The sequence below is a fragment of the Bos javanicus genome, chromosome 5 (genome assembly GCF_032452875.1).
Source record: "Bos javanicus breed banteng chromosome 5, ARS-OSU_banteng_1.0, whole genome shotgun sequence".
Lineage (NCBI taxonomy): Eukaryota > Metazoa > Chordata > Mammalia > Artiodactyla > Bovidae > Bos > Bos javanicus.
The window spans coordinates 44,044,782-44,069,169 of record NC_083872.1 but is presented as its reverse complement, the minus strand read 5'-3'; the positions used below and the strand labels follow the sequence as shown (position 1 = coordinate 44,069,169).

Genomic DNA, 24,388 nt, shown 5'->3' with positions numbered 1-24,388 from the left:
TTCTCTCTTCTATTACATTTCTCAAGAGTTCCTCAGGGCAGCATGAAGAGAAATTTTGAATCCATCTGTTCCAGGTAACAGTTGTGACACTGAACGAGTGTTTCAGGTCTTTGAACCCAATTTCTACATTTGTTAAATGGGGTTAAGAATCCTTACCTTGTAATCACTTTATAAATCTCTTTGGCTACATCTACTGAAACATATCCAATGGTTCAGTGATTCCCCTTCTAGGAATACACTGAAAAGAAGTATATACATATGCCCACTGACAGTCCCCACAGACATTCATACTAGCTTTAGTTATAATAATCACAAATGGAACACTATACAGCAAGAAAAACGAATGAACTACTATCATTTGCAACAATGATGAATGATCTCATAAGCACTGTTGGTTAAAAGAAGCCAATACCTAAGAGTACATATATTACAAAATTTCTATAAACTTCTCTATGGCATTGGATCAGAACAGTGATTATTCTTGAGCAAGAGAAAGTAGTAACCAGGAGAGAGCATGAACCTATCTTTTAGAGTGCTGAAAGTATCCTATTTCTTGATCTAGAGGTAGTTACCCAGTATAACTCATTTTATTAAAAAGTATCAAGTTGTGTACTAATGATCTGTGCACTCTTTTTCACAAATATTAGACTTCAATAAGGGCTTCCTGGGTGGCACTAGTAGTAAAGAACCCCCTGCCCCCTGCCCACCCTCCCTGTCAGCACCTAGAGGGGTAGAGCTGACCTTTGACTGCTTCCCCTGTCACCTTACTGCCATACTTGAGTAGGGAAGGGTCTGAGTTAGGTATGCACTCAGGCCCACCACCACATAATTTCACATGAGACAGAGTTACCATGGAGGCTGAGAAAGAAGTATTTGCTAAAGCTTCTTAGATATAACTGAGTCACCTGAGAAAAACAAGTACATGTGATAATGACGGTACTGCCAGGACTAACCAAAGCCACCATTGTTTAAACTCTCTGGAGGCAGACACTGTGCTTAGCACTTGCAGATATGACTCACTGAATTCCTTCAGCAGTTCTGGGAGGCAGCATATTGTTACATTTTGCAGGTGAAGCAACTGAAGCCTAGAGATGTTAGACCACTTCCTAATTGGCCAGTGAATGTAGAGTTGTGATTCAAACCCAGTTCCATATGGTTCCAAACTCCAAGCTCTTGAACTTCCTTTATCCTCTCTCCACTGCAGGAGGGAGAAAGGAAAGATGGAAGAACTAGCTTCTCCCTTTCTTTGAACTTGGTATGAACAGGAGAACCACGGAAGGTTTTTTGTTTGTTTTGAAAAGTTTAAGACAGGTAACTCTTGGAGAAGTGAGGACGTGAAGAACTTCGAGGATTGCTGACCTTATGTCTTCTTAGCTGGGAAAAAGTTTTTCAGAATTTTGAGAAAATCTTTTTCTGAAATGGTTGTATACAAAACTCAAAAAATAGATGTTCTGCTTAGGTGACATATAATAGTGATATCTCATGAAAAAGACAGTTTCTGGGACATTTGGGATACAAAGCAAACTGAAGTAGCTCTGCTAGTTATTTAAGAAGTCATCAATAAAAAGTATAAAGAAAGACAGAACAGTGAGTGGGCTAAGTGCACATTGTATAGAAGGTGGTGTTATATCTTGACTTGTTGCTTATAGCCATCACCAGGTTTTATGTTCACACACTATTTCCCTTTCACTCCTGGTATGAGGCATGAGTGATGGTAGGGAGCTCACAGAAAAGGGAAACAGCAAGCATCTTAATAGGATTTACATAAAATTTTTCTGTGGTTGAATCAGAAGTTTTGGAGGCATATTCAAATTAGACAAACAACTTGCAAGGATTATGCAAAACTAGAAGCTTACACATGCGAAATTGCTGTCATGGGACCATTTTTGATACAGAAAAGAAGCAGTTTCATATAGTTAATACTAACTTCTAACAAAGTATTCTCTGCTAATTTATCTTGGTTGTAATATTAGCTTCTAAAAGTGCTTTCACTTGTGTTATGATATTCTGCTTGTGTGTTGTTGTAAGACAGGCAGGACACCTGTTTTAATTTCTGTTTTGCAGTTGAAGGAAGTAAGACACTAAACAAATAAATAACTTAAAAAAGCTAGACCACAGAATCTTGGTGTCACAAGGGACCTGTAACAAATTAGAATGTATTCGTTGTAAAGAGCAAAAAGAAAGAAGCAAAGGACAAAACCAATTTAAAAACAAACCCTTAAACTACCTGATGCAGCAACCAAACAAAAAATCAAAATGAGGGGATTTATTGGCTCCTGTAACCCAAGATTTAATACTGGACGCCAGAACTCAAACTATGCCATTGGGACTGGGTGTGTTCATTCTCAATTCTACCTTCTGCTGTGCTGGTTCATTTCCAGACAGGCTTTTCTCTCTTGTCCCAAAATGGTGCCAGCAGTTTTGGGGGATGTGTCTTAGATTCATACCTCATGGAAAAGAGTCAGCATCTTTGAACCCATCTCCCCTAAAGCACAGAGACCCACATTTCTTGGATTGAATTAGGCCATTCATTATTTGCATCGTATTTACTGATGCAAATAGTGAATGCTGTAGTTCTATTGATTAAGCCTGGGTTCCCTACCCTCTTCAGGCTGGGAATGGACTTCACCAAACTCCACCTCTTCGGGCTGGAAATGGGATTCACTAGAACCAGACAGACTGGGAATGAAGAGATGCCATATCGGAAGTAGAGTAGATAGACACTGAGGGCAATGATTCCAACAAGCGCTCACCTTGGCACCTTAGAATCACTGACCCAAGCTGCTCAATTTACAGATGAGGAAAGAAACCTAGCCACATGCCCCCTGCTTCCCAACACTTGTCATTCCCCACAGGGTCACTCTGCCTCATACATGGACTATGCATTCGCTCCATGCAGCTGTCTAAGAAAAACAGCCTCCGAGGGAAGATCTAACATACCAATTTCTTTGCAGTGACAGGTAGGAGTCACAGCATCGAAGTGCAAGACCTTGGCAGTGAGAGACAGAACATGATGCTTGCGGACCAGCCCTCTCCTGCTTTGAAGTGGCAGCCATACCGGAGTGTTCCTTGGCACAGCTTATTAAACAGTCAATATGAAAAACTGTAAGTGGCCTTAGGAACCCCTATGGTTGACTGGAGAGCAAGCCAGGGCTAACTCTCAAGACTAAATCCAAGTATTTGGGCTTTGATGCTACCTCTGATCAAATGGAATGTGTCAGTGAGAAAGTGTGTCTTACTCCTTATGTTTTGCATTTTAACAATAAACAGTTGGGACATGAGTTTTGGTCTTCAAGAATCCAGATTTGTAATTCTGACTCATAATTTACCCACTAAATGATGGAGGGAGAGAGAATCTTTTTGAGATCAAATGCCCAGTTTAAACTAAAAGCTGGAAAATGGAGATTTCCCAAATCACTAATATTTAATCCTGCAGTCAATTAAAAATTTCATAGAATTATTTTGGGGGGCATATTAAATTGTTAGCTCCCCCAGCATCAATGTTGCAATTCAGTACTGTCAGTTTATTGCCAATATAGCCTGTAGTGATCATAGTTGAGGGTGGCTTTATATTAAGAGACTGAAATCAAACCATACAAAACATTCTTAAACTAGAAAATTTTCATCCTATTCTTATGACATTATAGTTTCAAGAAACAAATGTAGACTTATGCACTATTGCTCTTAAAGATCTTTTAAGCCTTCTCTTTATTCCTTAGGATATAATTTACTTACCCAGCTCTTCTAGAATTTTCACTGATTGTAAATGCCTTCTTGAAACACTAAAGTGTGTTAATGGGTAAAGAATATGATTTTCAATTAATAAATATAATATGAAATGAGAGATGCTGGGCTACAAACTTGAGGGTCTTCAAGGTATTTTTCAAACTCCAAATAACTTTTTATTTTTTATATTTTTATTGGAGTACAGTTGCTTATAGTTTCAATTGTACAGCAAAGTAAATCAGCTCTTCTTATCCATATATCCCTCTTCTTTGGGTTTCCTTCCCATTTAGGTCACCACAGGGCATTGATTGGAGTTCCCTGTGCTATGCAGGACCTTCTCATAATTTTCTATTTTATATGTAGTGTCAGTAGTGTATATATGTTAATCCCAACAGTTTTTTAAGAGCAAAACTTATCACTTGGAATTTTATGTTGGATGACCTAGAAGGAAGAAATCTGTTCCTTAAAATCTGAGAAGTTAGACTTTGGGACTCAATGTGTTTAACAGGAGACAAGAAGAAGCAAGTTGCTAGTTGTATCACTGAAATGTCGCAACTTGTATCTTTACTGCTGTGTGCAACAGAAAAAGAAAAGAAGGATCCAAAGGTCCTGGTTTTGAGTCAGACTTCATTTAATGGTTTTGGGGGGGTTGTTCCATATAGTGTCTTACGTATGAATACCCAGGTATGAAACTGTCACACATAAGCAGGGTATTTTAATCAAAACCTGTAATGCTTCCTAGTCTGTAATGGATCTGAGTTGATCAAGTTTTCAAGGTAACTGTTATCTCTTTTCTTACTTGAGTAGTTTTTTTTAAGTTTATCTGAGCAGTCAATCTATGCTTCACTGATCTGGGGAAAAGAACAAAAAGATACATGAATAGTATCAACTCAAAGATGTAGAAGCAGATTTATTTTGAATGCTTAGGTGGGCTGCAGTCCATGGGGTCACTAAGAGTCGGACATGTGAGCAACTTCACTTTCACTTTTCACTTCTATGCATTGGAGAACAATGACAACCCACTCCAGTGTTCTTGCCTGGAAAATCCCAGCGACGGGGGAGCCTGGTGGGCTGCCGTCTATGGGGTCGCACAGAGTCGGACACGACTGAAGTGACTTAGCAGCAGCAGTAGCAGCCATAATTCACTTTTCTTAAGCAAAAAAGATAGGTAATATTCATCTGGATTAGAACTCAGAAGTCTTAAATTCACTACTCACATCACTGAGATGGAAAATCACTTGCCTCTGCTTTGATTAGTAGATCTAACTCGTTACAAAAGCATAATTTTTCTAAATAACCTGAAAGTTATAAAGTTAGGGGATTAAAATTTTATTACATTTTTTTGAATTATATTTACAGCTTGTGTTAGAGACCTTTAAAAAGGCCAGTTTAGTTGATTTTATAATTAACTTTTGATATCAAAAGCAGAATCGCTACTCTTAGGTAAATAGAATAATTTTTATAATTAGACATTTTTTTAAGATTCAGAGTACTCTTCAACTGTATAATTTTTATGGGTTGATATAGTGTCTGCTTACAGCTGTCTTTAAATTTCAGGCTAATGCTCATATCTGAGCTGCAAATCTTTTTTCTTCAGAGTTTTTGACAGTGAAATATAGAAGATCACACACAAAAATATTTCCTTTGTTTTTTTTCCTTAATGAAAACTGTTCTTACTACCCTCTGTAGTCCAATCTATACAATTCAATCCATCTAGCCTTTTGACAAGCAAGTCAGTATAAAGTTCCAAATGTCTTAAAATACCTGCTTTTATCTCCCCCTTCATTCAGTGGATTTTCCCATTGCTGCTGGAGGGCGCTGTGACTGTGGGGCCTTTGATCAGTTCCTGCTCCTGTTCAGTCACTCAGTCCTGTCTGACTCTTCACGATGCCATGAGCCCCCCAGGCTCCTCTTTCGATGGAGTTTTCTGGGCAAGAATACTGGAGTGAGTTGCCACCTCCTCCTCCAGGGGATCTTCCCAACCCAGGGATAGAACACATGTCTCCTGCATCTCCTGCATTGGCAGGCAGATTCTTTACCACTGAGCCACCTGAGAAGACTTTGAGGGTAATCAGTGACCTAGTGACTTGATCCATTCGGTGAGGTGCTTAGCTTGCCAAGAACATGAATACTCATTTCCCAAGAGACCCATTCATATTTCTGTCACTGAAATTAGAAAAAAATTTAGAAAGTCTGTGTTGTTCATTAAATGGCAGCCATCCAAACTGAGATCCCAGGAAGCAAAGATCCACATAGTAGCAGAGAGCCAGCAAAGCAGGAAGTACTGCCATCTCTGTGTGTTGTTCTAGGAAGGAGCTCTTTTCCTGAGGAACATTTAGGAAACCTGATGCATTAAAAATTATGTTTCATATCTACAACACACAGAAAAAATTACCAAAATTTTCAACTTTTATGTTCTCTTTTCTACTTGATAATGTTGCATGTTTAATAGGTTTTATTTTTATTAATATTAAAAAGTATTTAATCAAGCATATAATACACAAGGACTTCCTAGGTAGTGCTAGTGGTAAAGAACCCACCTGCAGGACCTAAGAGATGTGGATTTAATCCCTGGGTTGGGAAGATCCCCTGGTGGAGGGCATGGCAACCCACTCCAGTATTCTTGCCTGGGGAATTCCATGGACAGAGGAGCCTGGCGAGCTACAGTCCATAGAGTTGCAGAGAGTCGGACACTACTGCAGCAAGTTAGCATTACGTATATGTAAAGTACAGCTCTTGAACATGGTTTGATAAAACAAATAACGCAAGAGTCTGATTAGCTAACCCACCGTCAACCTATTATTTTTTTTCTGCAGAAGTAAACAACATAGTAGGTATTCAGTGCTATGATCAGATCAAAAGGATAAAAAGGAAATGGCCATACTTTAGTGAAAACATGTTTTCAATCAGTAGTCTGGCTCTGGTTAATCTGGTTGAAAGCTATTCCTGGTAGTTCTGACCAGTCTGCTTTTTTTTTCATCTGACTACCAGGAAGCTGAGTAGTCATTCATCTGAGGAACTATTTGAGTGTGGTGATGCTGATGAAATGAGAGATTTTTCTTAAGAAGGAAAAAAAGGAAATATATCCCAGATATTTGATATGTCTGAGTAATATAGTAACTTCTCAACTTCTAACCAACGTCTTTCTATTGTATAGTGGAGTCAAGTTAGAAATCTAGGAAACACAAAGCGAAAAGGCAGGCTGAGGAGACAATGATTCCATTTGGCAAGAATTGTACTTCTTTCTCATGAAGGAAAAAAGCTGTTAGATAGCCAGCTGTGTTCTGAAATACCATTTTCATTTCCTTGGTGAAAATTAACAAAATTGATTAAATATAGCAAGAGGGCTTCCCTGGTGGCTCAGTTGGTAAAGAGTCTGCCTGCAATGCAGGAGACCCGAGTTTGATCCCCTGGAGAAGGGAGTGGCAACCCACTCTAGTATTCTTCCCTGGAGAATTCCATGGACAGAAGAACCTGGCAGGCTACAGTCCCTGGGATTGCAAACAGTCGGACACAAGTGAGTGACTAACACTTTCACATTTTTCAGATATAGCAAAAGATACTTTCCAAAATGTATTTTCCCAAAATGTTTATATAATTAATATTGTTCATGAAAGAAAATGTGTAGAAAATATTTGTAAGACTGGTTTCTTGCTTCCACTTTTCATAGACCTGATGTAGGCTATCGAGTCGTCACAGACAAAGGATTTAATTTTTCGCCAGCAGATGAAGCTTTTGTTTGCCAAAAGAAGAACCATTTTCAGATCACCATCCATATTCAAGTTTGGGGAAGTCCAAAATTTGTCAAAACTCAAATGGGTCTAAAGCCAATAGAAATGTTTTACTTGAAACCTTTTGGGGTTAAGGTAAGTCTTTTATTTAGTTTCATCTCATTCAGTCAACATATAGTAAGCGTTCCTGTTGTCTGTTGCTACATAACCATCTATCCCGAAACTTAGCAACTGAAAATAATAACACTCATTGGTTTGGATCAAAAATCTGCCACTTGGTCAGGGCTTGGCTCTACTCAGGAGTCATTAGCTGGATCCAGTTTCCAAGATGGCTCACTTGAGTGTCTGTCAAATCTGTACTGGCCATCAGCCAGGAGCTCAAAGAGGGCTGTAGCTGGGAGGCCTTGGGCTCTCCTCCACGTAGACCTCTCTGTGGGACAGCTTGTGCTTCCTCACAGCATGGTGGATGGGGTCTAAGAATAAATATTTCAAGACATAGGAAATAGAAGCTGCCAATTCAGAATCTTGCAGAACATCACTTCAAACTACAGTTTTAATGTTTTTAGTGTCTAAATCTTGGACTTCATTTGCTGAGTGTAATTAGTTTATTCTTTTTGAGGCTGGTGTGTTCCCATATGCAGTTGGTTCATAGTTCTCACCAAATTCTCAAAGAAGTCTGTAACTTAAAAAAGCCAAGGAACCACTAATCTAGTCGATGCTCCCTCTTTCCCAGTTAGCAGAGGGGAAACTGAGGCCCAGGAAAGTCACACCATTCATCCAAAATAGTCAATAATAGAGCTGGGATTAGAATGCATGTAGGATGACTTCTGAGTGGTCAACAAGTATTTATTGCATTATTACCTCAGATCCAGCTCCTTAGGGTGAGGAATATCCATTATCTGCATATGTTTTTTTCTTATCACCAACCTGGGCTCAGGCACCAAGTCTCCCAAAGTGGCGCTTCACAGCTAAACACATCAGCTGCTCTTGCTGCAAACCAAACCAAAATAAAATAAACAGCAAGCACACAATAATAAAACATATATTTCTGATTATGGAAGTAATATGAGTCCATTGTGGACATTATGGAATATAATAGAAAAGTATGAAAGAAGAGATAAAATTCATTCATACTTGGGATCCACAATTTAATAACTTAATTTTTCCTTATTTTTTATGTTATTAAAATTAATTTCATATAGATAATATTATGTTGTGGAAATAGCATTATATAATATCATTAAAGACTATAAAATATTATTTACAAAGATGATATGGTTTTCCATTATATCAAGATACCATATTAATTTCTGTATTATTGTAAATTTTTTGTCAATTTTTACTTACAAATTTATTGTAAATTTTTTTTGCAGTGAACATCCAGGCATATTCATTTTTGTATGAGAATAAATTCCAGAATAGGCATTGCACATTGAACATATAATCAGTATTAAAACTCTTGATGTTGGTTGCCTAATTGCTTTCTGGAAAGACAGTGACTATGCAAATACCTACAGTCATACAGCAGATACCAGCAGACACTTGCTACTCTTCACTAATAACAAGAATATTATTGAATAACAAGAATTATTGAATAAATGTCATTTCCTATGTTTTATTTATTTTTACTGTTTATTTTTATTTCTTATTAATAAGCTCTGAAAGGGCTGAGATTTCTGTTTTGTCTTCTCACCTTTATTGCCTAATGCAATGCCTGATTCAAAGCAGGTGCTCAACAAGTATGTATGAAATGAATGAATAAAAGAATGAATGAATGAGTGAGTGCATGGATCTGTTGAGCTGCCTTGCTCATGTGTTTTGGGGATTTCCTGATAGCTCAGTGGGTAAAGAATCCACCTGCAATGCAGGAGACCCTGGTTCAATGCCTGGGTCGGGAAGATCTATAGTCCACTCTATACTCCCTGTTTACCTGAAGTTCTCTCTTGTCTTGTGTTTTCTTTGTTTAGCTCTTCAGGTATTTGTTTCTCTTCTCTCCAATAGCACACTGCTTTAAGGTCAGGGTCCTTGTCTTATACATTCTTTCAGTGACTGGTGCCTCTTGCCAAGTGCTTAACATAATGCCTTGGGAAACTTTTTAAGTAATTGAAAATTATTTACTAATGAATGTTTTAATTAATAAAGAAATTAATTATGAAGTAATTACTTTTTGTTATTCTACATAGGTAGAAGCCACCAATCAAATAATTGCTATTGAACAGTCCCAAGCAGACAGAAGCAAAAAGATTTTCAATCCTATTAAGTAAGAACTTCTTTTCTGAATTCTCTTGTGAATGTATTTTGGGAAGAAAATTTATTGCCAAATTTATTTTATTTTAAAAGAATTCCATGATACAAACTAAATTAGTAATAATGTGTTAGTATTATGAACACATGCTTATCAACAAAAGTAGGTAAGATATATTGAAATAATTGCAAAAAAATCTATAAAAAGCCCCATCTTTTAGGTCATCATTATTTACAGAATATTTATTACTGACAACCTTGCTAACAACCTTGGTTCCCTGAGACAGATTATAATTAGATCTTTCTTTTAATTTTTCATTTAAATCAGCATGCTACTGATTGAATTGATTTTAAGGTTCTGGATCCATGCTGTGCTTATAATTCATTTATCTTGTTTCTTAAAGCACTGCTGTTAGATTGCTTAATGAGCCCTAAAATAGAAAGAATGCGGGGAACTTCCCCAGTGATCCAGTGGCTAAGACCCTGTGCTCCCAATGCAGGGGGCCTGGGTTCAATTTCTGGTCAGGAAACTAGGTCCACATGTCACTACTAAGATCCTGTGCAGCCCAAGAAATAAATGAAAATAATATTTCAAAAAAAGAAAGCCACAGGACTGGGATCATCCAAAACAATGGATGCCATATAAAATGAAAGAGACTTCCTTTTTGACTGGGTGGGGATGATTTGAGCCTGAGGGAGAAGGCAATGGCACCCCACTCCAGTACTCTTGGCTGGAAAAATCCCATGGATGGAGGAGCCTGGTGGGCTACAGTCCATGGGGTCGCATAGAGTCAGACACGACTGAGTGACTTCACTTTCACTTTTCACTTTCATGCACTGGAGAAGGAAATGGCAACCCACTCCAGTACTCTGGCCTGGAAAACCCCATGCACGGAGGAGCCTGGTAGGCTCCATGGGGTTGAACAGAGTCAGACACAACTGAAGCGACTTAGCAGCAGCAGCAGCAGCAGCAGTCCTATTTGGGGAAGAAGATGGTGCTAGAGCCTGGAGAGACCAGGTGTGAGCTCAGCCTGCAGCTCAAGCGTGTACAGACAGCTCTGAACTTGCCTGGTACCTCTGGTTTTTTCTTGCTGGGAGGCTGTGTGTGGTCTACCTTAGAAGCAGGCAGCTTCCCACAGCCAGGTCAGGAGAGGGCATATACGTGAAGGAGATGCAAAGGAGTTCACCAGCAACCTAGAGGAACTGCTTCTATCGGGAGGAGAGCACTATAGCAATGGTGATGCAGGTGACGGGGCTTCTCTCCTGTTGTTGAGATCAAAGAGCCCCAGTGTAGGAGCATAAGCCCTTCGGAGTCAGGTACTCTGGACTTGAACTGCTGCTGAATGAGCATTTCTAACTTTCACTGAAACTAAAAGACACTTTCTCCTTGGAGGAAAAGCTATGACAAACCTAGACAGTGTATTAAAAAGCAGAGACATCAGTTTGCTGACCAAGGTCCATGTAGTTAAAGCTATGGTTTTTCCAGTAGCTATGTCTGGATGTGAGAGCTGGACCATAAAGAAGGCTGAACACCGAGGAAATAATGCTTTCAAACTGTGGTGCTGGAGAAGACTCTTGAGAATCCCTTGAACTGCAAGGAAATCAAACCAGTCAATCCTAAAGGAAATCAACTCTGAATATTCATTGGAAGGACTGATGCTGAAGCTGAAACTCCAATACTCTGGCCACATGATGTGAAGAGCCGACTCACTGGAAAAGATGCTGATGCTGGGAAAGATTGAGGGCAGGAGGAGAAGGGGATAACAGAGGATGAGATGGTTGGAGGGCATCTCTGACTCAATGGATGTGAATCTGAGCAAACTCCAGGAGATTGTGAAGGACAGAGAAGCCTGGTGTGCTGCAATCCATGGGGTTTCAAAGACTTGGACATGACTTAGTGACTAAACAAAGAGTACCTCCCTGGCAGCCATTCCTGACCAGGCTGTGGGCACTATCTTAAAAATCAGTGTCCTCCACAGTGTGATAAGAATGGGGGACTAAACATAGCTCAGAATCTAAGAATGAATCAGATATGATCAAGAACTATGTTCTCTTACAGTCTCTTTGTATTTTTGCTGTTTGCTTTAGAATTAACCTGCTGGCTGACCAGGTCACCAAAGTAACTCTGGGCCGGTTACACTTCAGCGAAACCACAGCAAATAACATGAGAAAGAAGGGGAAGCCAAACCCTGACCAGAGGTACTGGCGTGGTGTGTATGCCTTTGCTGGGGCGGGGGGCGTGGTGGGGGCGGGTAGCTGGTTATGCTACCTGACAGCCCAGGGCCCCCAGAGGCCCCTCTGATCCTCTTGGCCTTCTTCAGCTGCCCTCCTCCCTTCTCTGACTCTGCTGTTGCCGCATTTCATTTACCCTTAGACATCGTCCTTCTTCCATCCCCACACCCTGCTATGCCTCCTCTCCTGCCCAGCCTCCGGGTGCCTTGTTTTCATTCTCCCCGTGATCCTTCTGCAGGGGTCCCCAACCACCCGGATCTAATGCCTGATGATTTGGGATGGAGCTGATGTAACAATAATAGAAATAAAGTGCACGATAAATGTAATGCACTTGAATCTTCCTGAAACCATGTCCCTTCCACCCCAGTCCGTGGAAAAATTGTCTTCCATGAAATGGCCCTTTGTGCCAAGAAGGTTGGAGACAGCTGCATTTAGAGGGACCATGTGTTCATGTCTTGTGACGGGCTGAGGGCTGAGGATTGATGGCATTTCTCGAATTCTGTGTGCTGGTCACTACTTTAATGCCCTGAGCTCCAAAGCTCTGCTGTAGCCTTTTTTGATTGAAAATACATTTACATTAATGATTTACACCTGTGATTCTCAGAATGTGCTCCCAGGACCGGCAGAGATGGTATCACCTGGACACTTATTAGAGATGCAAGTTGTTGGGACTCACTAAAAACCTACCTGATCAAAAACTTGGGGTGAGGTCCAGCAGTCTATATTTTAACAAGCCCCCCTCCAAGTGATTTGATGCATGCTCAAGTTTAGGAACCACTGATTTTAGAACAAAGGTTTTGGAGTTGGAGGGAATTGAGTTTGACTATTTGATACTGCCATTTACTAGCTGGGTGACCTTAAGCATGGAACTTAACCTCCCTGAGATTCATTTTCCTATTCTGTAAAAATGGTTCAATACCCATATCCTTCTCCAATAAGGTTGTTTTGGGGTTCTAAATGAAATAATGTAGACAAACTGCTTAGCCCAGCACATGGCTCATTTTGAGCACTCAGTGGATGATAGCTAATTATTATCATAATTGTAACAGTTATTACTATTATTGACGTACTTTAGTTACAGGGGAAAAGTTGTACTCCCTAAGGATTGGAGACTGTTTAGAGTGCTACAGAAGAAGTTGGCCAAGTTTTTTTTCTATTGCAATTCTTAAAGTAAATGCTTTTCTGGTAGGGATAGTTTATATTTCGACTTTCAAGAAATGGTCTAATAAGGACCTACTGTATAGCACAGGGAACTGTATTCAATACTCTGTAGTGATCTCTGAGAAAAGAATCTAAAAAAGAGTGGACATATATATAAGAGATTCACTTTCCTGTATAGCAGAAGCTAACTTCAATAAAAAGTTTTAAAAACTCATTATGCTTCTTTAAAAAAGAAGAAGAAATGGTCTAATCTTTAAAATGTCTCATCAGTGGTACACATGAAGAAGCAGTTAAAATAGTGAGGAAGATCGCCTTGATAACAATCGGAAGAGAGGGTTCTGGTTTTTGACTGAAGTCATGACTGGAGGCTATGAAAGGTGCAGGTTACATGACCAAGAGCAGATCAGGATGGGAAGGAACCTGTGCGTCTGAGCAAGCCCTGCCAAGTCATCTCCCACTCCGCCCCCCCCCCCCCCCACCCCCGCCTTATGGCGTAGGATGTGTGGCTTGGCTGGCTCTGAACAAAGGCACCTCTAAGGTGACTTTTTGTAAGGAAATGGCAACCCACTCCAGTGTTCTTGCCTGGAGAATCCCAGGGACGGAGGAGCCTGGTGGGCTGCCATCTCTGGGGTCGCACAGAGTCAGACATGACTGAAGCAACTTAGCACTTAGCAGTGTGTGTAAGCAGTGCTGTGCTGAGGGCCCCGGGATGCAGCAGGGTAAGGTCTGCACTAGGCCAGCACTGATGGGCCAAGCCCAGTATGCCCAGTGATGGCTGTTGTGGGTGTGCAAAACAGCACACTCATCCCTCAAGCTGAGTTAAAGGCAGACCCAGAACAACAGTGAGTGAACCAACTCCTCTGTGATTTCACAAGAGGGGCAACTTAGAGTGGAAGAGAAAAATTTTGAATATGTAAACCCGGTAAATTCTCTGTTAATTAATCAATTTCATGGCAGAAACTGTGTCTCTTGTTTCCTGATGTGTTGGCATTCGTCTGCTGTTTCTGAACTAGATACTTCATGTTGGTGGTTGGACTGTATGCTGCTAACCAAGACCAGTTCTACCTGTTGTCTGCCCACATCTCTGAACGGATCATTGTAAGGGTAAGTGCGGTTCTTTGACTTTTCAGGATCCCATGTTTTTTGTGTTTTTTTTCCCCTGTAAGTAGACTTTACATATTCAGTGGAATGCATGAAGTATGCAGCTTCTCAGTTGCCAGTGATGACAAAGATAATGATAGTAATAGCAGATACTGTGATTTTAGTTTTTACATTGTGGTTCTCAACCAGAACTTTTGTTTCCCATGGGTCATTTGGCAATGTCTGCAAACATTTTTGGTTGTTACAACTGGGGGTGCTACTGGCATTTAGTGGGTTAAGGCCAGGGATGCTGCTCAACACGTTACGATGCCCAGGACAGCCCCCACAACAGAGTTACTCCTCCTCAAGTGTCAGTAGTGCCGTAGTTGAGAAGCCCTGGTTTTTACTGTATGTTATAGGCACTGGGCTACATAATTTCTGTGTGACATCATTCTACATTGTTTCACGTTTACATTACATTCTTTACACCCAGAGGAACTTAAGAGTTCTTAAGAGGGGCTTAAGAGGGAGAGAAAGTCATCCATGAGCACAAAGCTAGTAAGTAAATGAAGGAGCCTGGGTTACAACCCAGTTCCCTCTGACCCCAAAGCCCACAGGGTGGGGGAATAGGCAGGAAGGCATCCCATGCCCCAGACTGATCGGTGACCCCAGGACTTCTAGGCTGCTGCCCAGAGCAGAGTAATGGCTCAGCACATTTTGCTGAATGAATGATTGGTCACAGCTCTGGACGGGAGTCTTGGCAGCCACCAAAACATGAAGCTATTGGCAGCTGCAGCTGCAGCTGTGTGAGGCCAGGCTGGCCAGCACAGAGAATGCCAGGGCCATGAGGGAACAGGTAACCACAGGCCTGGCAGCCCTGGGAGGGGCTGTTTGGTGATGGGTCTTTGAAGTGGCACAGGGAGACGTGCACACTCCAGTGGGGAAACTAGTTTACACTGGGGCACGCCCACTGACCTGGCTGTTAAACTTAGGCCTGGGGACAACAGCTGCCCATTTGGGGAAGTGAGTCTTCCACAGCTTGCCTTGAGCTGTTCTCAAACAAAGGGCCCTCTGTGTAATTCTTTTAGTCAATAAAAAATAACAAGCCATCTATTAGTGGAACTCTTGAAACTACATCTCAGAGTTTTATTGGAAGCAAAGTAATGATGGAAATGAAGTAAAACACTGGTGTGTCCAGATGTCCCTGGGTGAGGCCGGCTGTGTGCCCGCCAGCACACATACCCAGACTGTGTTTCTGTGGGGCCTGATCTAAGCTTCGGCAAAACAGCCTCCTCTGGGGCAAAGGAAGGTGGGGCCCCTCCTTAGGTCATGAGCCAAGAGCAGAGGTTCCGGCCCATACCTCAGCCAGGGTCGGGGTGGTCTTTGACACCTCACCTGCTGTCATCTGGGATTGCTTCGGTGTGCTAATAAATGTGATTTAAAATCAAGTCTGGAAACCTAGCTTGCTTATTTTTTCTGATTCCTCACAGGAAGGAACAAATACAGGCAATGCCTTTCTTTTTAACATTAGGGTAGATCGGATACCATGAAACTGCTGCTTTGAGTGGTGAAATTCATGCTTAAGTCAGGCAGTCTGCTAGTCACCTGCGTACTTTAAATAATTTACCTGGTGTTGAGATTTCTCCATTTCCTGCTGACAGCCCCTGCAAAGCTCTGCTTAGGCTGCCGTGCAAGTCTCCACAGCAGCAATGTGAGAGGGGAACATGGCCGGACATGCTGTTCTCAGAACTCTCTGTTAATGGGCTCTTTCTCGTACCCAAAGTTCAATGAGAATTTAACTCATAATGATGACCCTAAGAAGTCCTAAGTTTCTGCAATTCATGTTAAGTGTGACTATTGAAAAAATTATGCTTAGTATAGATTGGATGTCATATTATTCATTAAGTTTTTATTTTTTAAAAATGGATGTGTTCCACATTCAATGGCTTTCTTCTAGCCATAATTTTTGGTTAAAGAGAATACCCTATTCTATATGTATGCTGGGTAACACAAGGGTTACCCTAACAACAATGAGAAAAAAAACGATAGCAATAATATCTTTCCCTCACACTGGAAATATCTTACTGAGATTATTTTGTTCTAACCCCAAATGCAGAGTGAAAATGAATGCATACTTTTGCATTTATTTAAGCATATAATATTTAAACCAACTAAGAGAAAAACTGAATTTAAGAAATGGCATTATTGTTTGAATCAGTGAGTTTTAGAGAGCATGTTTCCTGCCCCTGAGATTCTAGAGGGTACTAAACAGGTATATGTACCATGGGTTGAGCAGAGGGCAGACCAGCCTACATTTTACAAAAAAGCCAGATATGCCCTCTTGGGCCAAAGCCTGGGTCTATTAGTTCGAGTTCTAGGATGAAGGAAGAGAAATGTGACAAAGATAAGACCTGACCACATTATATGGAGACCTGCAAATTGCACTTAGCAAATCCAGATTCATTTTGAGAACTGAGTCATTTTTCCCCATAGCAGAAATTAACATAAGGGTGAATGTATGGAGGAAGGTTGGGCTTCCCAGGTGGCTCAGATGGTAAAGAATCCACCCGCAATGCAGGAGACCTGAGTTTGATCCCTGGGTTGGGAAGATCCTCTGGAGGAGGGCATGACAACCCACTCCAGTATTCTTGCCTGCTGAATCCCCATGGACAGAGGAGCCTGGTGGGCTACAGTCACTGGTGTCACAGAGCTGGACACGACTGAGTGACTTAGCACAACACACACAGCTTGAAGACTGCAGTAGATGAATTTCAGGCCTCAAGGGGGAGTTCAGGAGACCAAGCTTGTCAGAATTCTCCGAGGAGAGAGAAACAGGGGCAGGATCCAGCAATTGTTCATCCAGATTGTCAATCAAAACAGCTTTGGAAAGATATTTTGGTCCCATACTGTAAATTGACCAATTTAATGGAAATTAAAGCTCACTCCAAAGAACAGATTTGTTTCCCAGCTCTTTGTTTTGGGGAGCATCCCCCGGCAGAGCTCCTTCGGATTCTCCTTGTTAATGGCTAGACTTTCCTTCAGCTCCATTCTTCTCCTAAAACACATAATTAAACCTGGTTGGTAGGGCTATGTTGCGAGCAGGAGGGATGATCAGTTTTGTCTTCCTTTCAAAGACATGCCAGGGTTTCCTAGTTTTGAAAACCATTAATTTATTCCAGCTTATTTTTCCGGAAGAATAGAAATGGGCAGGTCCCCCCAAATTCTCTTTTATTGCTCTGCAACCAAAGTACCATGGGGTGGGAAACCCACAACCGGAATGGGGAAAGACAAGGGAAAGAACGCAGATGCAAGGATGGGGAGGGATGAGGGGAGAGCAGAGCCACTCCAGGTGCCATCTCTGTTTTCCCTGGCCCTTGCCCATTTCTGACCACAAACCTCCCTCCCCTTCCCCTACACACTCGAGCTGCACACACACACACACACACACACACACACACACACCTCTTCTGAAGTTCAGCTGAATTTTTATTTACCCAAAGGAATCAGTGGGTAGAGCAATGTCTGTCTCACTGTGCAGTTGGAGTTCAACAGAACAGCCTACTAACTAGAGAAGGGGTAACTCATGAGCCCTTTCATAGTTGTATGGAACTAGTGTATGACATAAAGAAGTTGTTCTTAAACTATGTTAAGAATAAGAATCCCCCGGAGAGCTGGTGGAAACACGGATGCCTGGGTCCCACCTCCACAATTTTTGGTTCAGTAGGTTGGAGATGTCTGAGAATATGCACTTCTTTTTTTCTAATTTATCTTTTAAAATTTATTTTTAATTTTACAATTGCTTTACAATATTGTGTTGGTTTCTTCTGGACAGCTATGTGAATCAGCCATAAGTATACATATTTATACTTATGTATGTACTTCTTCTTCAACCTCCCTCTCACCTCCCACCCCATCCCACCCTTCTAGGTTGTCACAGAGCACGGGGTTGAGCTCCCTGTGTTGTAAAGTAACTTCCTGCTCACTTCAGTTCAGTTCAGTCACTTAGTCATGTCTGATTCTTTGTGAGCCCATGGACTGCAGCATGCCAGGCCTCCCTGTCCATCACCAACTCCTGGAATTTACTCAAACTCATGTCCATTGAGTCGGTGATGCCATCCAACCATCTCATCCTCTGTCATCCCCTTCTCCTCCTGCCTTCCATCTTTCCCAGCATTAGGGTCTTTTCTAAAGAGTCAGTTCTTTGCATCAGGTGGCCAAAGTATTGGAGTTTCAGCTTCAGCATCAGTCCTTCCAATGAATATTCAGGACTGATTTCCTTTAGAAGATTGACTGGTTAGGTCTCCTTGCTGTCCAAGGGACTCTCACTAGCTTCCCACTAGCAATCTATTTTACATACGGTAATATATATGTTTCAGTGCTACTCTCTCAAGATTATGCATTTCTAACAAGCTTCCAGGAGATGCTGCTACTGCTGGCCTGTGGACACACATTGAGTAGCCCTGGTAGATCGCATCTCTAGGCCCATTTTCAATAGTCCTTTCAAAAGGTACAAGAACGAGTTTCTTGCCTTCCTCAGCTCAAGCTTTCCTATTATGCTCTTTGGCTGCTCTTTAGAAGCCCAAACTGATAAAGCAAAGAAATCCAGCTTTCCTTTCCAAACTTTGCTACTAGTGATGGTTCCTGTTCCAAGCATCTGCAGGGGGCGCCATTTCCACTGTATTCTCTGTGAACGGAGCTCCCTCGTAATTGTGTAGCTCTGCAGATGCTACTGAGGGGACAGATTGATTGATTACAGGTTAAATGGTGCTTACTATGCACAGCAGATTGTATTGAGCATAAATTTGAGACCATTCATCCTCATTTTTACAAAGTGTTCATGCACACATGATTTCAATTAACTCCCGCAACCCCATAAGATAGGTAAAGACATTATTATCTGTATGTGCCAGAGGAGAAAACTGGTAGAGAAAGGTTAAGTAAGTCTCCCAAAGTCACACAGCCAGTTTGTGTCACAATATAGAGTAAAATGTTCAGGTCACCCCTAAATATGTAAGGCTGTGGCAAATAAAAGTATTCTATAAACTTTATTTTGGCATTTGAGAGCAATCAACCACTATTGGGTCACATCTGAGCACAAATTCGTGATCCCAGAATGTTTTTCTGTGGTTCCATTTCAGTTTGCTTTGATACATTAACACTCCTGTTACTAGAGAAGGGAAATAAGTTCACAGATTTTATAATAACATTTTCCATTAGTAAAGAGTCTGCCTGCAATGCAGAAGACCCAGGTTTGATCCCTGGGTCAGGAACAATCCCCAGGGAAGGAAATGGCTGCCCATCTCCAGTATTTGTACCTGGAGAATTCCATGGACAGAGGAGCCTGGCAGGCTGCAGTCCATGGGGTCGCCAAGAGTCAGACACAACTGAACACAAACACATTACTGAGGAGGAATCCTCTTCAAGGCTCTGTATTTTAAACCTTGTAGATCTATGGACCATCCAAAATGATCTGAATATGTTTTAGGAATTTGAGTTTTCATTTGATGAAAGCCAAGTGAGATTCTTGTAATTGTTCCCCCAAAATTGAACCTACTTATATCTGCTGTTCCAGTACTATCAAGTTACCAACAGGATCATAATTATCCCAGAGCTCATTAAGAAAAAGAAAATCCATCACTGTCCTGTTTTGTTTCCTTGAAGTGGCTCATTATGTTCATAGCAGAGGAAAATACATCAGCATTTTATATGGCATACCTTTGGATTTAGTTGACTGCTCACTATAAAAGGATTTGAGTCAAAGCCAAATTGCCATTCACAACCAAGGAGGCTCTGGGGACCTTACAGAAAAGCTCTTTGTTCAAGTGAATTCACACAAAATACTGTTCAAAGATGTTGCTGTATATTCTTTCCCTGCTTTTGCCTACGTGGTGTCAATGGTTGAGTCTTCCAAGCAGATCAGGGTTCAGACAGGTGGGAATGAAACTGGAAGTAGAAGACACCTAAATTTCCTAACTGAACCCAAATTTAGCAATAAACTTTGAGATTTCTTTTCATTATTATTTGTAAATTAGTAACACACGACTATGGTAAAAACATTCAAATAACACCGAGAGTAGGTAGAGAAGGATAGGTCATAATTTTAAAAACGTTAATTTTGTTGTGAGGATTTTGATGGATTCATTGATTCCCTACTCAGAGATGTGTGGAAATATGGGACTTTCCTTCTGGTCCAGTGGCTAGGACTCCACGCTCCCTCTGCAGGGGGCCCAGGGTTCAATCCCCAGTCAGAGAACTAGAGTCCACCTGCCACAGCGGAAGATCCCGAATGCCACAACTAAGACCCAGTGCAGCCAGATATATAAACAAATAGTTTTTGAAAAGATATGTGGAAATATGGTCACTGGCTACAGGGAAATGGGGCAGAGGGAAAGCAGTACAGTAGAAAATTATTTGGCAAAAAATTTTTATAAACAATAAAACCTCCAAAACTTTCTCTAGTCTGATAGATCCACTTGGATTTTCCTGGAAGACTGCATTCAGCCAGGGCTGCTTCTATGCAATACCACACAAAAGTCAAAGTTAGAATCATTATTTAATCATCAAAGGAAGTATAATTGCAACTCTAGAACTTACTAGATTTGTGACCTTGGGAAATAGGCTTATTCTTTTAGAGTCTCAATATAGTAAAAGGAAGATAATGGTCTTATCTCATGGAATTGGGATGTGGATTAGCACTCAGCAAACGTAGCTGTTACAATGCTTCCTTCAGTATCATCTGTGCTTAGGGAATAGCTGAGGAGAAGGAAATGGCAACCCACTCCAGTATTCTTGCCTGGAGGATGCCAGGAACGGGGGAGCCTGGTGGGCTGCTGTCTATGGGGTCGCACAGAGTCAGACATGACTGAAGCGACTTAGCAGCAGCAGCAGCAGAAGTATATTAATTATGCTTGTATTGTCATTTGCTTGTCAACTGTATATGAAATCATAAACATGAAGGTGATTTGAAACTATAAAAGGGCTAGCTAAATGCTAAAATTATCTGAGCTTTAATAAACTTGTAATATTTTCTGACATAATATTCTGGTTTTAAATCATTATTATTCTCCCTAAAAAGATACTCATTTTGAGGTTTTTTCCCTTCTTCTTTATCATCCACCTGCTATAACTGACACGTTTTTAGTTCCATGTAGAGACCGGATGTTGCAAACCATGACATGCTGAGCTCCTGCTGGTAGAGGCAGGGGCGGGGGTCTGTGGAGGATACAGAGCATTTAAAGGAGACTTCCTTGTTCTCCTGGGCTGCAATTATTAGAATATGTCAGAATGTCCCATCTGACAAATGATTCTCAAGTGAAAGACTTAGCTAACATTCCGCTTTCCTTTGAGGAATAAAGCAATCATTTGTTCCTATGTCCATAACTTTAATTGTAATGTATTTATGTATTTTTTTTTCTAGGCCTCCAACCCTGGGCAATTTGAAAATGACATTGATGCATTATGGCAGCGAGGACAAGTTCCAGAGTCTGTCGTTTGTCACGGTCGAGTGGGCATAAACACAGATGCACCGGACGAAGCCCTGGTTGTCTGTGGCAACATGAAAGTGATGGGGACGATTATGCATCCCTCTGACAGCCGGGCAAAGCAGAACGTCCAGGAGGTGAGCAGGGGGCAGGCCTCAGACACCTCCTCTGACACCCGAGTCAGGAGTTCTGGGCTCTCCTGGCCTCTGACATGCTGGACACGGGGCATCTCTCCACGTCACCTGCTGGCATGAGATAAACATGGCACTTAACAGTTATGAGCATTGGAGTCATTAGGTGTCTCTGCTGAAACTATAATGCAGTTCCTACCCGAGAGAATGCATTTACCTCCCAGGAGTCGTGGGCCATGACAGCATGACACTGGCTTCACAAGCAAGAAGTCTCCGAGTTATTTTCCACAGGCTGCTGCTTTTCTGTTGTCACCCACTGGAGCTTGCCTTTCCTTTCCATCTCCACACTTCCATCTCCCTGTTCGTCTTTGGAGCACTGTCTTAGGTCCGTTCTTGCTCATGTTTCTCCTGGGCCTCTCCACCTTCTTCCTCCTAGAGTCCCTCGTACCAGGCCTGCCAGCCACTGTCTTCCCTGCTCAGCATCCTTCTGAGAACACTTAGAGAAACTTCACCTCCTCACTCAGGCAACCCCATCATCCCCGGTTTCCAGGTCAAGACATTTTCCCTCTGTAATGAGGCATGCATGCCTTATAAAAATCAGAAATCAGGCCTTGAAAGCAGGAGACTACTTGTTCACTTTGGGCTTGCCTGGATAAAAATGCCTAACCTCACTGAAATGCCAGTGTCTTTATCCATAAGGTAGAGATGATGCTTCTCTGCCTAACCCCACTGAATCTTTTATAATTTTTAACCTGTGGAGAAAATAAGTACTGAATCATCTTGGAAAGTCTCAAATGCTATGAAGACCTAAGGGGTCAGGATGAAAATGCCAGGTCATTCCAACCTTAATTCTGCTGCCCTTTCACTGCTTCTGCCCCCTCCCCACCTTCTCACACATACTGCGTCTCCTGTAAACAATTTTGAGGCAGTGGCAGAATGGTGTTTTTAAATCTCCTTTCTGTATTCTTTCTCAGTTAATAGGAGACTTAATTTGTAAATCACTGGCCATGCTACCAGACTGCATTCCTTTCCCAGTGCAGATCTGCACTGGTTTTTCTAAACTAGCCAAGGAATGTCCTTGTTGGCTGAGAGAATCCCAGAGAAAGGCTGTAATTGTAGACTTTTATACTGATTGCAAAGTTGTGGTTCATGTTAGAAGAGCTGTGACCTACTAGCCAGATGGGAACTCTCCGGGTTGGGAGGTTCTCATATACATTTCCAGATACCAGCCTTAGATACCATGCTTCTGCCTTTTAAAAAGAGATGAACTGTCTGTGCTTCAGATCACACCAACTCAAACTCATCCTTGCAACTGGTTCTACAATCCCCCACCAGGTCTTATCTAAATGTAAGCAGAAGATGACAAGTGGGGAGAGTCCTCCATAATCCCTCCTGCTACCATTTACCAAATGTCGTCATCGAATGATGTTCCTTGGTTTGAAGAAAATGTATTGTCTTAAAATAACAAGGTTCCCTGGAACTTCTCAAATCCGTGTAGGAAGCTTCTCCATACACTGCAGTGTCATCCAATCAAGGCTCTAGATGAGAAGTTCCTGTGTCCCCTTCCTGCCCAGAGCAGTAGGAGGGAAGAAAGAAAAGCAAATCCCTGATTAGAAGGCTAGTTTGAGCCCTGATTCTGGTACCTACTTGCTCAGGAACTTTGGCCCAGACATGCTTTATGCCTCTGTTTATTATTCTGTGAGTGGGGAATACCTATATTCATTTCACTCACATTAAAGGATTTTTTCTAAGCTCATATATGGGAAACATTTTTTAGATGTATACAGCTAAGCAGATATAAATGGATATTACTATTATTGATGTAAAAATGCAAGTTACATACATAATTCATCCATTATTTCACATTAATATTTTTGTCTTTCGTAAGTCTATCCACACTTATAAAATGCACGTCTCTAGAAATCTTGTCTATCTCATTCGCCATTTATTACAGACAAGAGAGATGATGGTAATGTTGATGATGGTGCTGACAGATACGTGAACTTCATCTTCACCTCTCCCTGACTCAGTTTTCCCAACTTTTAAAAAGAAGGCCATTCTTCCAAACATGCCAGGAAGTGAAGCTTGGTTGATCTGATTGCAAGCATAGGACAGCAGGCTTTTTCCCATTCTTTAAGGAGGCATGATAACCAGAGCTGGCTTCTGGATTAACTGCTGTGGAACAACTGCTGTGGCTACACCTGTGCCTGGCATTGTGATGGGAGGACAAATGTTAGGTGCTGAGTGCCCGGCTGTGTCTCCTCGCTCCAGGCAGCGGGGAGAGGGCTTTGCAGATAATAAGCACACAAGCACCCTGTGTGGAGAGGCCTGGAGGAGATTTCTTGGACTTAGGTGGACTCACGTCCAAGACACAGAGACGATAAAGCAGATGTGACTAAAACCTACAAAACAGAAGCTCTGGAAAATGAGATCGGCCTCTGTGAAGAGCAGTTTCACTTACCTAGACATGGTATTTACCGAGGCGATAGTAACCTGGAGAAGAAACGCAGCTTTTACAATGGAAACTGAGCACAATTAGGGTGGAAAGGGTATGATGAGAACCAAAGGGGCATGAAGAACAGCAATGTCAATGCAAAAAAAA

At 41.5% G+C, this 24,388-nt stretch overlaps 1 protein-coding gene across 1 annotated transcript in view; it reads left to right on the top strand.

Moving 5' to 3' along the window:
- Nucleotides 1-24,388, top strand: part of MYRFL (myelin regulatory factor like) — a 125,114-nt gene that overhangs the window by 53,181 nt on the left and 47,545 nt on the right. Inside the window, exons 6-11 of the mRNA XM_061416489.1 lie at nucleotides 2,955-3,105; nucleotides 7,397-7,592; nucleotides 9,641-9,717; nucleotides 11,790-11,900; nucleotides 14,108-14,198; nucleotides 21,592-21,792. Of these exons, the coding sequence (XP_061272473.1) occupies nucleotides 2,955-3,105; nucleotides 7,397-7,592; nucleotides 9,641-9,717; nucleotides 11,790-11,900; nucleotides 14,108-14,198; nucleotides 21,592-21,792 (827 nt within the window). The remainder of the gene's footprint in view (nucleotides 1-2,954; nucleotides 3,106-7,396; nucleotides 7,593-9,640; nucleotides 9,718-11,789; nucleotides 11,901-14,107; nucleotides 14,199-21,591; nucleotides 21,793-24,388) is intronic.